Raw genomic sequence first — 15078 nt, forward strand, 5'->3', positions numbered from 1 at the left:
AGTTATGATGTCATTGACCTAAATAATATATATATAATTTTATGAACAGTCTTGAATTTTGTGATTGCATACTGCATATTCCCATTTCATTAACTGCTGGTTGAGTTGTGAATGAGATATTATTACTAGTCAGCTGTTCATATTATGTGTGTTTGCTGCCAGACGCCTTTCAGACTTACTGTGTAGTAGTTTGGGTACTCACTGATTAAATCTTGCAGGTACAGTATGTTTTAGAACTCTCTGAAGTACATGTAATTAGTTTTAAAGTGAAGTTGGTTCTGAGCCCTGCATCATTTCTGTGTGTCTAGAACTCTCTAGCTACCGAGTTATGCTCACTGCATTTGCTACTGCCGCTGTACTCTTGAAGTTCCAATTAATTATTAAAGCTGTTTAATCATTAAAAGTATTTTGACTTTTTATGTACTAGAAAGAATACATTTGTTTTGGAAACTAGGTCTATAATATATAAATAATTTCAGTGTTTGCATCAGCCTAATGAAAAGGAAATAAATGAAGAAAAAAGGAGAACTGTGGGTACTTTGGTATGCATTGTGAAATCATATCCCATGGGGACTGCTGAAGAAGAAAAAGAATTGTCTGAAAAGACGTAACTAGACTGCATTCGGACTATGCCGACCATCCATTAAAAAATGTTTTCAGTTTTAAAAAATGCCTGTTAGATGTGGGTAGATATATATACCATACATTCAGATGCTTCTCATACAACCATTGAAAAATGCTTAGGCAGTTTAGCTCAGTGTATTCCATAAATATTATTGTCTGGTAATGGACCTTTTTTTCACCAGTATAGAATTTGCAGACTTTATGAAGAGAAATGGAAATCATCATCTAAATACTGTGACATTTATTACATAAGATGAAGCCTGGCAGAGGCTGTTAAACACTACTTGAGGGAAGAGATGACAGAAATGAAAGGTGAGACTGCAGAAGCAAGACTGTCACAGTTTGTGTTCAGTACAGAATATAATCCTCAAATCCTTAAGATGATGAGAAATTTGTCTCCAGTAGAAATTTTTAACGAATGGTATCCACATTTTATCTACTTTAACCAGGTATGAAAGGAAAACCCAGAGAAGACAGTAGACTCAGAAACACACAAAACAGAGAAGTGTTGCACCTGAAAATTAGGTCACACACTCATGAGGTACTGCAGTTATAGTCTTAAATGGATTCCTCCATATATTGAGAGTTTATTGGAGCCTGTGTCATATGCCATGGACAATGGTCACATACCTATCAACTGTCCACATTTTCGCAGAAAATCCAGATTTTTGCCTCATATTTTTGGTCTGTCCCTTATAAAATTTGATGCTTTCTGGCAAATCATTGAGGATTGATGTCACTAAATAATACTACAGAATGACATATATTTGAGTTTCAGACTTCCTCTGATATCCTTCTGAAAATACATAATAATGCAAAACCTGTTATTCTATAATTTGTTAAGTTTATAGGAGCAATATTTAAAATCTGTCCCAATTTTTGTGCCTTTGTCCCCCTGATTATTTTTGGCTTTGTCCAGATTTCTTGCACTGACAGGGTGAGAAGTATGAATGGTCATGGGTTGTCTATGAGGAGATATGTCAATCACAACAAAATTCATAGAGACTTTACCAGTATGTGAACCTGAAAACGAGGAAGATGTTTTACTTAGCATTGCATAGGGTCTCAGATTTGCTACTGGAAGCACATGATATATATGTTGAAACTGAATATGAGAAAAACTTACCTGTGACTATGATAACTGAAGACAATGAGGAGCCCTTGCCTCTGCCTGATGTGACAGAAGGATCATGCTTCATAGAACTGTCACATATGCCTCTCTACAGCTGACTTACATTTAGCATCCCCTCTCTTGCTAAAAAGATTGTGGCCAGTATTCATAGTCCGGAGCTTTGCATGTTTATAGCAGTAATTCACAAAGAGCAGAGCTACATGGATATGCAAATCCTAGACTTTCAACATCCATACAGAAATGCAAAGGAGTTGTTACAAACGTGCCCACCTATTGCAAAAGCATAACTTGCTTAACTCATAAGCGATAAGGGGCAGCTAATACACTGATAAGGGGCAATAAACATTTGCATAAGAATACACTTCATAGTCATGAATGTATAATGAGATAATTAGCATACTAGGCATGTAAATAGCCCTGAATTTGTGATGATAAGTAACACTGTTCCATGAGCCTACAGAGATGCAAGGTGGAGATTGGTTTGGTAAAGGATTTATTTTGGCACACGCTGCATACCTGGACATTTTACTGAAGGGGTCACTCGGGTAAATGTTTCATTTTCATGCTTCTGTATACCTGGACATATTACTGAAGGTGTCTCTTGGGTAGATGTTTCATTTTAGTGCTTGTGCATACCTGGACATTTTACTGAAGGCTTTTTTGGGGAAATGTTTCATTTTTGGCACTTGTGAATACATGGATATATTCCTGAAAGGGTTGCTGGGGGGAATTATTTATTTGTGCATTAGGGAAGTACTTGTGCGTACATGGTCCACTTTACAACATTTCTCCTTTGGATCTCATTATTTTTAAAGCCTTTTGTATTAGTGTAAATGACCTCTATGAATCTCATCTTTGCTATGTTCATTCATAATCATCAGGGATAACCCAATCATACTTGCACAATCGACTATGAATACAGCCTGCTACATGGCATGAAACTTTTTTCCCAGAAAGAGCAAGAATATGTTCTGGTTTCACTGAAGCTATAGTAGTTTATCCAAACTGTCTTAGAAAATTACGTTGAAGTGATGTTGAAAGTTTAAAATACATTGAAAAAAGCATGAAGTTTAAATATTGTCAAAGGATTATGCAGAACCAATTTTTTTTTTCTGTAATGAAATTGCAGCTACATAGGGAGTACATTACAAAAGAAAGTGAGTGACTATAGTGACTTGAGCATTCAGTGGATAATATTCACTGATGCATCATGATCTGGAGCTCTGCAAATCTCTGTATAATGCATCTTGAAGATTCTAGCTGCAGAAAATTCATGCCGCTTTTGTTTCTGCTGATGTTTTCTTGAAGTTTGCATTACTATTAAAGCTGTTCAAGGTCAGTTGAATAACGTGCCTGCATCCAAGCACCATTAAAGTTAAAAACACCCATAAAAAATAAATAATAAATAAAGCAATTCACAGATGAAACTGTCTAGTACTGTAAGGTGAAAACAATGTAGATGAAAAAGTGCAATCAGTTAACTATTAAAACTCAAGTGATGTTGTGATATGCCAGGTTAGCGTCTGATGGCCCTGTTAAAGTCTGATAGCATGGGGGATTCCCTCAATCACTGGAAGATGTTCAGAAACTATGGAGCCGGTATTGTAGTTCTGCAGCACACCCTGAGCACTTCTAGCATCTTCACGGAAGTGTAGCTTAGGGACTAGGAAGACAAGAGCTCCTTAACTTTTTAATGCCTACTAGTAATCAGTTATTCAGTGACACATTCCTGAGTACAGGCAGGCTACACAGCAATTGCTTAGACTGAAAAGAAGAATTAAATGTTAGAAAATCCTTTTAACTAAATAAATAAAGCAGCTTCTTGCATTTCTTATTCAGCTAAAGCATTTTTCTCAGATTTAACATGCTTAATCAGGTCTCAGAATGCAGCATATTCTGTACTGCAATTAAATCATAGAACAACAAATATACTGTGTGTGCGCTGCTCTTCAAGTACTGTCAGCTTAAATGGGACAACACAACCCACACAATTAGTGCTGTAGGCATGATCACGGATCAGCACTGCTGCTGTTAATGAGTTAAGGTATGACTTTAAACCATTTAAGATGTTCTAACTTTTTATGCTCAAGATATAATACACAGTCTGCTTCAAGAAGCAATTTTTTACAGAAACATTACGCATTTGGAAAATGTGATTACTTTTTGATTCTTTCCGAGGAATTTCTTGTACACAAAATACACACAGACATACACCCAAAAAACTGGTACACAGACACACACAAACATATGCACACACGTGCACACAAGCGCACACACACACACACACACACACACACACACACACACACACACACACACCTGCTTATTTATTTGTTTGTTTGATAAAAGTGCCAAGGTGCACAACTGTCCAATTCTGATGGCATTTCTGTTTATGAGGACTACTAAACCAGCAACTTAACTGCGGTGGTGGTGCTGCGGTAGCGTTGTTGCCTCACAGTAAAACATTGTCCTGTTCGATTCTCAGCTAGAGCGTCTCCTGTGTGGAGACATGCATGAATGGGCATACCTTCGTTGAAGGTTGTGTGTCAGGGCCGGCAACTCGGCACATAAAAATCTACTGCCAATCATTAGTGGACCGGAGTTCCGCTGTGGCGACCCCTAACCGGGAAAAGCCGAAAGACACAACAACAACAACAACTAAACCAGCAACTTATATAGAGCTACTATGGAGGTACTGCTCAGGTGTGGGTTGGGATGTCCATGCATTTTTTGTGTTCAGGACACACACACACCCACACAGACACAGGATGTAGAAAGGCATTCTTTTCAAATGCATTTTGCATGACTCCGTGCTACTGAACAAACTGTATTTCAAGAAGAATGTATATGAGATGGAACGTACTGCGTGCTCTCAGAGTAGTTAGAGGGGATGTGGGGTTCAGAGAAGGGGAGGCTTACCCCCTGCTAAAACACATTTTTTGTCTTTCTTCAATAAATCCATATTTTAAGATTATGGTCTCAATAATGTGGACTTCAAAGAAAGCAAAGTTTGATGGGATAGATAGATACATACATATGTACATGCATACATAGATATGTGTGTGTGTGTGTGCGTGTGTGTGTGTGTGTGTGTGTGTGTGTGTGTGTGTGTGTGTGTGTTTATATGTTTATATGTTATAGCCGTCAGAGTTTTAAATGGTTTTAATTTCTTCTGTGCTCTGCTCATTAGTTATCTCTTAGAAAACTGTTACCATTGAAATGATTTTATCTCCATAACTCCATGGAATGGAGGAAGTAAAAGGAGTATATTATGAAATTTTGTTTTCTCAGTGATAATATCCAAGCAAACTATTTCATGCTTTTATGTTTATGTTAACCAGTGTAGAACCTTGATCTAGAATGAATAATTTCAATTTCAGTATGGGAGACATGAAATACATCATAAACAAGTAGAAAATGATACAGAAATGAGACAAACAATAATAAATAACATGTACAGCAAACTTTTTCAACTTAGTAATAATAAATGAAGATCAGTTTGAGTACATGATCACAATTGTTAGTATTTTGATATTTACAGTATTAACAGCATTCCCAAAAGGATGGATAAGACAAAAGTGTGAAAGAACAAAGGAGAAGGGGCAACGTTGTTGAAGACTGGAGGTGAGGTGAAGGGAAGAGAATGGGAAGGAGGACTGCAAAGAGGAATGGATAGTAGAAGAATGTACAAAGAAGGTGTATGAAGGGGTTAATGTCTACATAAGGATGCTAAATTAATGGAATAAAGAAATTGGGGAGGGGATTGAAATAGTTAATTGTTAGCAGAAAAGATTTAAGAAGTATAGTGATGTGCAGAAGATCTGGAAGAGGTTGAGTTGGCTTAATTGTTACATGATTACTTGGAGTTTGAAGCACTTACAGGTTGCTTCCTTAAAGATATTTTTTTTTTAGTGTGTCTAATGTCATAGATGGGATGATGGATCTCAAGTAAGTAAAGAGCAACTGCCACATGTGTTGGGCCATTATTGAGAAGCTTTGGTTTACAAGTAAAGTTTATTTAGTGAGAAAGTTAGAGAGAGAGGTTTGAGATCTAAGGCTGTAAGGAGAAGTTCCTTTTTTGAATGTGCTAGTGAAAAAATAAGGTTTCTAAATGGATGCATTTGTGGGATAGGAATGCTAGTAGAAGAGGATATCTTTCATTTATTTGAAATCACTTTGCCTTTGCTAAAATTGAACAGTGGTGCTCTGTGTGGGGGGCCAATGTGGTAAATCTGCTTATTTCATTTGATGTGGTTTGAAGTGCAGACTAATTTTTATTTTGGATGTTTTGGCAATAATGCAGATGTTGTACTCCAATTGGGTAAGTAGAACTCCTTTACCAATAGCCATTCTGCCTTTGAGAGAAAGGAAGTGTGGTACCTTTTCTGACCAGAAAAGACTGTTAATATTTAGTGTTTTTGTTTCAATATAATTGAATTAAAAGTTGAGGAATGGGTCTTGAGCTAGCTGCTATGGCATTTAAAATGTGGAGTATGCTCTTTGTTATAGCAGAATGTGGTGCAGGGTCCTAGGAATAAAGAAAGTTTTCTCTCTTGTTCCAAACAGTAAGAATTTTGTTTTATTGCTGTTAAGTATGAGTTTTTTAAGAGTGTGTCAGTGTAACAGTGAATTAAGGTACTTCTGAATCTCTTTTTTGATGGTGGAATAGGAGGTATTGACCCTGCAGATGGCAATGCCATGAAGGATAAGTAAGGCTTTGTGGATGGTATGCTGAGTGATTGCTGATATAGAATAAGAACAGTGGTTGTGATGGGGCAAATCATTGTGGAATATCTTTGAAAAGTGGGGACAAGGCTGAGGAGGAATTTACTATTTGAACTTTGAAATGTCCATGGGCGAGGAAGCTTTTGACCCAGAGAAGGAAGTCAATATTTAGTAGAGTGTTAAGAAGCATTTTATCATCAACAAGGTGAAAGGCTTTGATTAGATCTATAAAGACAGTGCCTATAAGGAGGCTTTTATCTATACTGTGTAATATGTCATTGATAAGTATATAGAGGAGAGTCATGGCACGATGGCTTTGTGATGACCCACCACTGGACCAGAAATCAAGGAACCTTAATCTTCACCACTGACACCAGTGGGGAATGTGCACTGAGAGGATAACAGGTGCACACACAGTATTTCCAGATGCAGCTCTTTGTATTAAGTGCAATTTCCCTTAAGACCACACAGAGACCACAGTCAGTCTGGGGCTAGTTTCTCCCTCTTTCTCCTGGTCCCCAGTAAGACTCCCCACTGGCACAGCTATAGAGTTGAGATCTCAGCTGAATGGCCAAGCCAAGAACTCCGGCACCCTCTCTGTCCAACCAGTGCTTCGTGCTTCTGCCCAAGTAGCTGGCGCATACACACTCTTTAAGGTTTGATTCACACACACACACACACACACACACACACACACACACACACACAGACACACACACACATACACACACACACACACACACCCCTGGAAAAGGCTGCCACAAGTTTACTAACTATGCCCCCTTTTGTCCAGACTATAAGGTAGTTATCCCTGCCACCAGCCAACTCCTTATCAGCTATGTTAAGGCCTTTAACAAAGGGTATCCAATCTCACTGCATAACATTAATATTAATGCAAATGGTAGTTTGACCAAGAGCAAGGCTATTAGGAGTGGCCCACACAGTGTCACCAAATAAATATGCAAGTACTCTCAGAACTTAAATATCTCTACACATATCAGCCACAATGAAAGGTTTAAATATATTTAATAATAAATAATATAAGAACAAGAAAATACTCAGTATATATGCACAGTGACATCAGAGTTCAAAATCGCAGGAATATTTAAAACAACATTGCAGGGCAGTCTCAAATAAATAAAGAAAAAAATGTAAATTAAGCTTTGCTATATTCCTGACTATATCCAAGAGAATTATAATGTTCCCTAGAAACTTACTTATCAGAGCAAGGCAAATGTGGTGAATGGTTCTTGTCAGGTCCAAGACCGAATACAGAATACACTCTATCTCAGAGAGTTCTCAAATTAATATTGCAAATATTACTCCTGGGATAGCTTGCAGAATGATATAATTACTTGTCATCTGACTCTATCCCAGGTGAAGCCCCCACTGTTGGAAGGTGGCAGTAATTAGCATCTAAATATGAAAATACATAGAACTCAGATCTTTGGCAGATGCTGGAAGTCATGAAACAATTACATTCCTCCACATTTCAAGACTAGCAATTAGTCCACCCTAGAGACAATAGAGAAAGCTACTAAGTACAGACATTTTGTCTCTGGCCTAGCCTATAAAGTAATTTAATTTCAGCTATGTTTCTTTAGTTAACCACCTGTATTCCAGTTTCCACTATTAAAATATATACATTTAAACAGTTACAATAGTGCATGTACATTTTTGTTCTCCTCCAGCAGGGGCACACTGTAGTTACATTTCAAGCACAAGCACTTTATAAAATACCTTTCTAACACATATGTCTGTACAGACAAATTTGATATACATATGCCACACAATTCTAAAACTGTTGTAACACAAGTATCATATATCAGTCATGTTGATATCCACAAATGGCATATAATTATTTACAAAATTAGATATAACTGTGCTGGCAGTATCTCCTTTCATGACAGGCTGAACCAAAATCTGTGCTGTTGAGGACAGAGGATACTATCATTTGTAATGCATTCACTGATCTGTGAAAAAAATACATAGTTTTAGCATTTCTTTAGTGTTGGTAGCACTGAAATAGGTTTAAAGTCTTTGGTGCCTTTGACTTTGACTTTTGGCATTATAATTTTGGAGAGGCATTGGTTCTAGATGTGTAAGAGTGAGGGAATGACATGTTTCTTAGAACCAGGAGAATCAAGAATCTAGGCAAAAGTACATCTGGCCCATAGGGAGGGGCACATCCAAGGGGATTTGATCAAATGTTTTTGTAATGTCTTTCACAGAGGTGTTTTGAAGTAGAAAGGGATAGTGTATGAAGATGGTTCTGAATAGCGGTATAGGTATTAGGATTGATGGAACAGTGGAAGGAAGAGGAATCCTTTGAGAAAATCTTCTGGAAGTAGTGGACCTTATGTTGCAGTGATGAAGTCAGCTTGGATAGTGTACTTTGGATGCAATAGTCAAAAAATGCAGTTCACAATTTTCCAGAAATGTTTCTGATTGTTTTAAAAAGACTGTTCTCTTTGTAGGAAGCTGTTTTTGTGCAATCTGATAATTTTTTGATTGTTAGATTTCTGAGCTGGATAATTTTTTGTTGATTTTCTGCTGTAGGACTTTGTTTTACTTGGAGTCATGATGTGCATCTCAGTTTGTAAGCTTTGTAATTAGTTGTTATTGCTTTTAAATAGTCTAGGGGACTTTTGAATATTTGCTTACAGTAATATAACATTACTTATCAGCTGATGATGAAGATGATGATGATGTTTGGGTCATCTTGCTTGAGAAAGGCGACACAAGCTCTATTCCAAAGTAAAGGTACCTCCAGATGTCATAATTTTTAAAATGTGAGCCATGCAACTGCATTAAACATAATTAAACATGCAAAACATCCACAAAATTAAGGAAATTACTAAATTTGTGTCAAGATAAAAACATACCTCTTAAAAGTCATAGCAATATCCTTTATAAAATCATAGCACAGGGTCAGAAAGTAGAGCAGATTTTTATTTTTTTCTCAACAGAAAATGTTCATATGCTAAGCTCTGAGTAGTTTGTGATAGGGTATCTTTGTATAAGCTTAATTATTGTTTATTTTATAAGGTATGTACCCATGAACAGGTCTGACTTTATGAAGAACACCAATAAGTCTAGGAGAAGCAACATTAAATATGGGGGCCAAATTCATAGCAGTTGAGAGGTATGCTAAAAAAGCTAAATGCTAACTGACTAGAACAAAATAAAGGTGCTTGGTAACCCAGCAGCCTTATAATATCAGAATTAGATAATTCCAGTAGGTTGACATGATAAGAAAATGCTGTAATTACAGAAATATTCAGGTAAATCTATGCAATATGTAGCAAACCCAGCTAGATGGGGAACATAGATTACATACAGATTATTCAGATACCAAGATACCATGTAGAGATGTATCTCATTGTACTTTCTCATTTTTTTCCCAGCTTTGTATGTAGTAAGTAAAATTTTAAGTTACAGAGACACATTTTCTAATTTTAATATAGTCTGTCCTGAAGAGAAAATTTACTGAGGGCTCTGCCTGCATTGTGTTGCAATATGAAGAACTTCTTCAGTTTTCATAACATGTAATATTTGATAATGATGCCAAATAACAAAGACGCAGACCTAACGTGATGTGCTGCCAGTTTGTAGTTTTTACTTTTGCAGTTGTGGCATAGTGAAAGAAATCTTGCTGTACAATTATGTTTCATTGTGATATTGCGATGCAGAAAATGTTGTAATAATTTAAAGGAACAGTGACATGTTACAGTCACTACTAATGGTTTATACTGTAATTATCACTATGGTCTTGCTATCTGTTTTATTTAAAATGTTACAACTGCAAGAACACTAATAACAAGAAAATGATAGGGAAAAGAAGCAGTGTCCTATACAGAATGTAAAAGCTGCCTTTCAGCTGTAGTACGCCGAACATCAGAGGTCACTGGCACTGAAGCAATCAAAGGTCATTGGCAATGAAGCAATGATAGGCTGAAAGAGTCACATCCACGATGAATTTAAGACTGAGTTTTTTTACTAAATGACGTTATTGAATCTCATATTTTTAGATATTTAAGCATGATTCTTATAGAAAAGAAACTGAGTTTGCAAATAGTGGCTAAAAACACTCATAGCAACAGTAGTTAATATGTGCACGCTCAGTGAATGAATTGACTGCTATAAAACTTTAAGCACTGAAGGAACTTCTGAGCTCACTACAAGTGTGTTTTTTTTCTTTTTTCTTTTCAGACCTATCGTCAATCATCCTCATACTTTTTTTAAATTTTTAAACACAACTAACAGTCTCATGTTACTCTATAATTCATGTGTCACCTGTCATGGATAAACAAAAAAAGCAGCTATTTATGTATTTACAGATATTGTGTATTGACTCAACACTCATTTATTACTTTAGTTTAAATATATAATGATAGAAACAACAGTATGTTTATATAATTATCATTTTGTAATGTATGTCATAATTATTTAGTAGACTAACATTATGAGGAAAACTCTCCCCTTGTCTTCTGTATTTATTTCCTGCAGGTATTGCCTTTTTAAGTCAGTTACTGAACTATCAGTGATGTCTGAAATTATGCATTAGGCAATCTGTCTTCTCTGAAACAAAACAAAGCAGCCACCTTGCCAAAGTAGTGTTTCCATACTTAAAATCGCATCACAGTACATTGGGAGTTTTTAATTGATAATGTTGTTTTTCCTTTCCAGCATCATCCATTCTAAAAAGGGAAAAACGGATAAGGACCAAGAATGTTCGCTTTGATTATGTCACGGTTTACTATTTCACCAGAAGACAGGGATTCACTAGCGTTCCCAGCCAGGGAGGAAGCACATTGGGTATGTCAAATCATCACAGCTCCATACGACAATATACACTTGGGGAATTTGCCCTTGAACAAGAGCGATTACACAGGAAATTGTTGAGAGATCACCTAAAAGAAGAAAAGCTAAATTTGTTAAAATTAAAGGTAATAACTTGTCTGAATGGATATTATACAGTACGTTACATCACTGTTATGGAGAATCTTTAACAACTGACAATAAATGCACAATTGCCACAGTGGGATTTAGGTTGATGAAAGTGACATGTTGGACAAGTCACCTTATGATTAGTAACACGTTCTGAAAATGATAGTGATCACAGTGAAATTTTCTAAAAATAAAAAAATTATGGTTACATAGTAAAAAAGTACCAATGATGGTAAACATTTAATTGAAGAGATTTTTCCTATTTTTATTTTGTTGAACTATATGGACTATAACATACAATGCTTGCTTAACTTCTCAGCTCTGGTTAGGCTGACTTATTTGCTGCTGTTTTTAGGTTAAAGATGCAAGGCTATCATGTCCTAAAATCTGGGTCGTATATCCATAAACAGTGCCATATCTTTTGCCTCATTAGTGATTCATCAAGTCATAACTCAAACCCATACATCATTACAGCTATGACTTTTTCATGGTCTGTATTCTGCAAAATGAAAAAGTTCTGCCCTGGGGTTGAAGTATTATAATTACGTATTAGTGTGAAATCAACTAACACAAATTGTAATAGAATGGGTACATCATGAGAACATTACCACATAATTCACTGTTCACTTACTCTTGTTTTGTTTTTTAAATGCATTGATGTTGCAGCTATCAGTAACTAATTAACTGTTCAGAGAGTGAAAAGAAATGGACACTGTGTTTTCCTCACTAAGTAATTTGTGTTTTTAAATCCTATTTATTGGCACTTACAAATCTTGGGTTCATTTCAGTTCTACTTGATCTGTTCAGTTCTGCATTCATTACATCTCTATTTCTAACATTAAATAACCAATTTAATGTCATGAAAGAAAAAAAAACATGTCAATGAGATCATAAGATATACACTCCTCCTCGAACATACACATTCTCATGGATATGCATTGAAAAGGATCAATAGCTGAGTTAATGTCATGAAAGAAAAGTAACGTTAAATCATAAGAGAAACACTTCTCCACTAATACATACACATTCATGTGATCAGGCCAAGGAAAAGGATCACAAGTATAATTAGTATTATAGAAATGTATAGAAATAAGTACAGTTAAAAGTATTCATACTGCAGCAGGAAGACATGTGGCCTTACTATATCACAATGTTTAAACATGATGCAATTTCTGATATCAGCCTATTTTTACTTAGTGAAATTGACTTTGCTATTTAAATAAAACATTTGCTTACTTCTTTTTTACAGAAATGACTTCTACATGAACTAGCCAGATGTTCCACAAAGGCTCATCAATTCACTTGCCAGGTTTTAGTTGCATCAATTTATGTAAAGAAAAACATGCACATGTATCTCGACATTGCTTAAGGGCTTCACAAAATAGCTTACTAATAAATTAACCTTGCCAGTAAATGAAAAATTTAAAAATATATATAATTTCACCACATAGACAACAAGAAATTAGTTTCTACCATACTTCTTGAATTATGTAAAAAATTTAATATAATTGCTCACAATAAACTCCTCCACAGACTCTCAGATATAGGCTTCTCCCCTTCTTTCTCACAAAGTTTACCTTCTACCTCTCATTTGGTCACAAAGTCTCAAATGGCAACAGCTACATCCACCTGTGTTACCTTGCTGGTGGTTCCACAGGGAACATTTAATATTTTCATTAATGGTTTGCCCTTATACTCAAGAAACTCTTCCATTATTCTTTACACTGATGACTCCATAATTATTTCTCCTGCCAATCCATTTCAAGATTTGCAGTCTAATATCCAACACTCCTTCACTTCAATAGAAACTTGGATCAAAGACTCCAACATAGTCCTTAATACCAAAAAAATAAGTCATGCTGTTCACCTCCAAAATATGCCAATAAGACATAACTAACTAGTCTAATGTCAAGTCAACAACATCAACAACAAGAAACCATATCACATGCCAACATTCGATGAATACCTAAAATTCAATCTTCATGTTGACCAAAGGAAAAGAAAAACTGAGAGACCAGACTTCATATTCAGAGTTAAACCCTTACTGACAGACTCCATTAGGGTTATACCCTTACTGACAGACTCCATTAGGAACTGGATAGCATATGTCCTCTTTCAACCTACTTTATCACATGCAGCCACTACAGTCACTAAACTACAATCAGCCCAGTTAACTAAACTTGAACAGACCTATAATAAGATTGCTAAATTTTTTACTAATTCACCCATTTACATCCATCATTGCATTACAATCATGTAACTTAACTGTCTTGAATAATCCATCTTCCTAAAACTCACTCAACTGTAAGCTAGCCCAAAATATCCAACATATCTAAAAAAAATGCCCATCTCTGGCTTCCCTCATGACATGGTACTTTCCTCTTCCCACAGCCAGATCCTAATTAATTCCTGACGTATTATTACAACCAACAGTGTCACAAGGGTGAGGCAAAGGGTGGAGCTAGCTGCCTTAGGTGTAAAGTACTAGGAGGTATGATAACCAGATGCCTGTCAGTCTTCAGTGCAGTAAAATGCCAGCATTTAAATGTTGGTACTACATTTATAATTAAAACTAAAGCACTTAGCACTTCTTAAGTGGCATAATCTAAAGCAGCTGCTTGCTAAACTGTATGTAACACTTTGCTACAGTTTAAAAAGGAAAGATTTTTTTTTAATCTGAAGCACTTTAAAGCTCCAGGTATTGCATAAACTATAGCAGCTGATTTATGCATTGTAGCAAGCAGTTTGCTGCAGTTTAAAAAGGAGATAAGTTGTTTTTTTTTTAAAACTTAAGCACTTTAGTGCTCTTTGTAAGGCATAAACTGCAGTAGCTGTTTACTAAAATGTAGCAAGCAGTTTACTACAGTTTAAAAGAAAAGAAGAGCATTTTTTTTTCATCACCTCACAGTCGGGGAGCTTCAGATTGGGGACTGGCACAAAAGCCTGAATATCTAACTACATTTCTGATTCCAACAAACAACTTATATCTCAATGCTCACCACTCCTAATACTTTTCTAAATACATTATTTATTTATGTATTTATTTTTCCTTTGTTGACTGAGTTAGTTCCACTAGGTTAGTGGGCTTTTTGACATAGGAAGTGATATTTTCTATTATTAGGGGAAATTTGGCCTGGGTATTGGGAGCTTTCCCCTACTCTTTTTGATAGGTACCATGGTATCTTTTACATCCATCCGAGCTACAACCAACTTATGGAAATGGGACCTTGCTGTAAAGACTCAACTAAAGGACTACTCATTCAGTATTGTCAACATTCTAATCACCTCTAATGAGAAAAGACCACACACCTTTCTGGTATTACAGCACCAAATACTAGTGTGCTAACTGTTGCACTACTAACACTGTGCCACCTATCCATGAAATCAAAAATCCACATCACTTTAAAGTCTTACTAAAATCACATGTCTCTGGAACATGGAGCTGACACTGTTTGTCCACCTGAGATATCTCTATTCTATTCTTTCTTGAAATTTCTAATTCTTTAATTCTTAAGACTGTCTAATGTCACTTCCTATGTTCGCTTATCTTCATTTCACTTCCCCTTCCCTCTCTTTATTCATTCACTCTTCTGTTTTATCTCTCCATCCGTCATATGATACTCATGTAGCTTAGCAAAATATATCCT

The 15078-nt window shown here is 36.0% G+C and overlaps 1 protein-coding gene across 1 annotated transcript in view; it reads left to right on the plus strand.

Moving 5' to 3' along the window:
• The window catches only part of CSRNP3 (cysteine and serine rich nuclear protein 3), a 605683-nt gene that overhangs the window by 514950 nt on the left and 75655 nt on the right, over positions 1-15078 (plus strand). Inside the window, exon 3 of the mRNA XM_044075605.1 lies at positions 11171-11430. Coding sequence (XP_043931540.1) covers positions 11171-11430 — 260 coding nt within the window. The remainder of the gene's footprint in view (positions 1-11170; positions 11431-15078) is intronic.

The sequence above is a fragment of the Protopterus annectens genome, chromosome 6.part1 (genome assembly GCF_019279795.1).
Source record: "Protopterus annectens isolate FY-2018-M chromosome 6.part1, PAN1.0, whole genome shotgun sequence".
Lineage (NCBI taxonomy): Eukaryota > Metazoa > Chordata > Ceratodontiformes > Protopteridae > Protopterus > Protopterus annectens.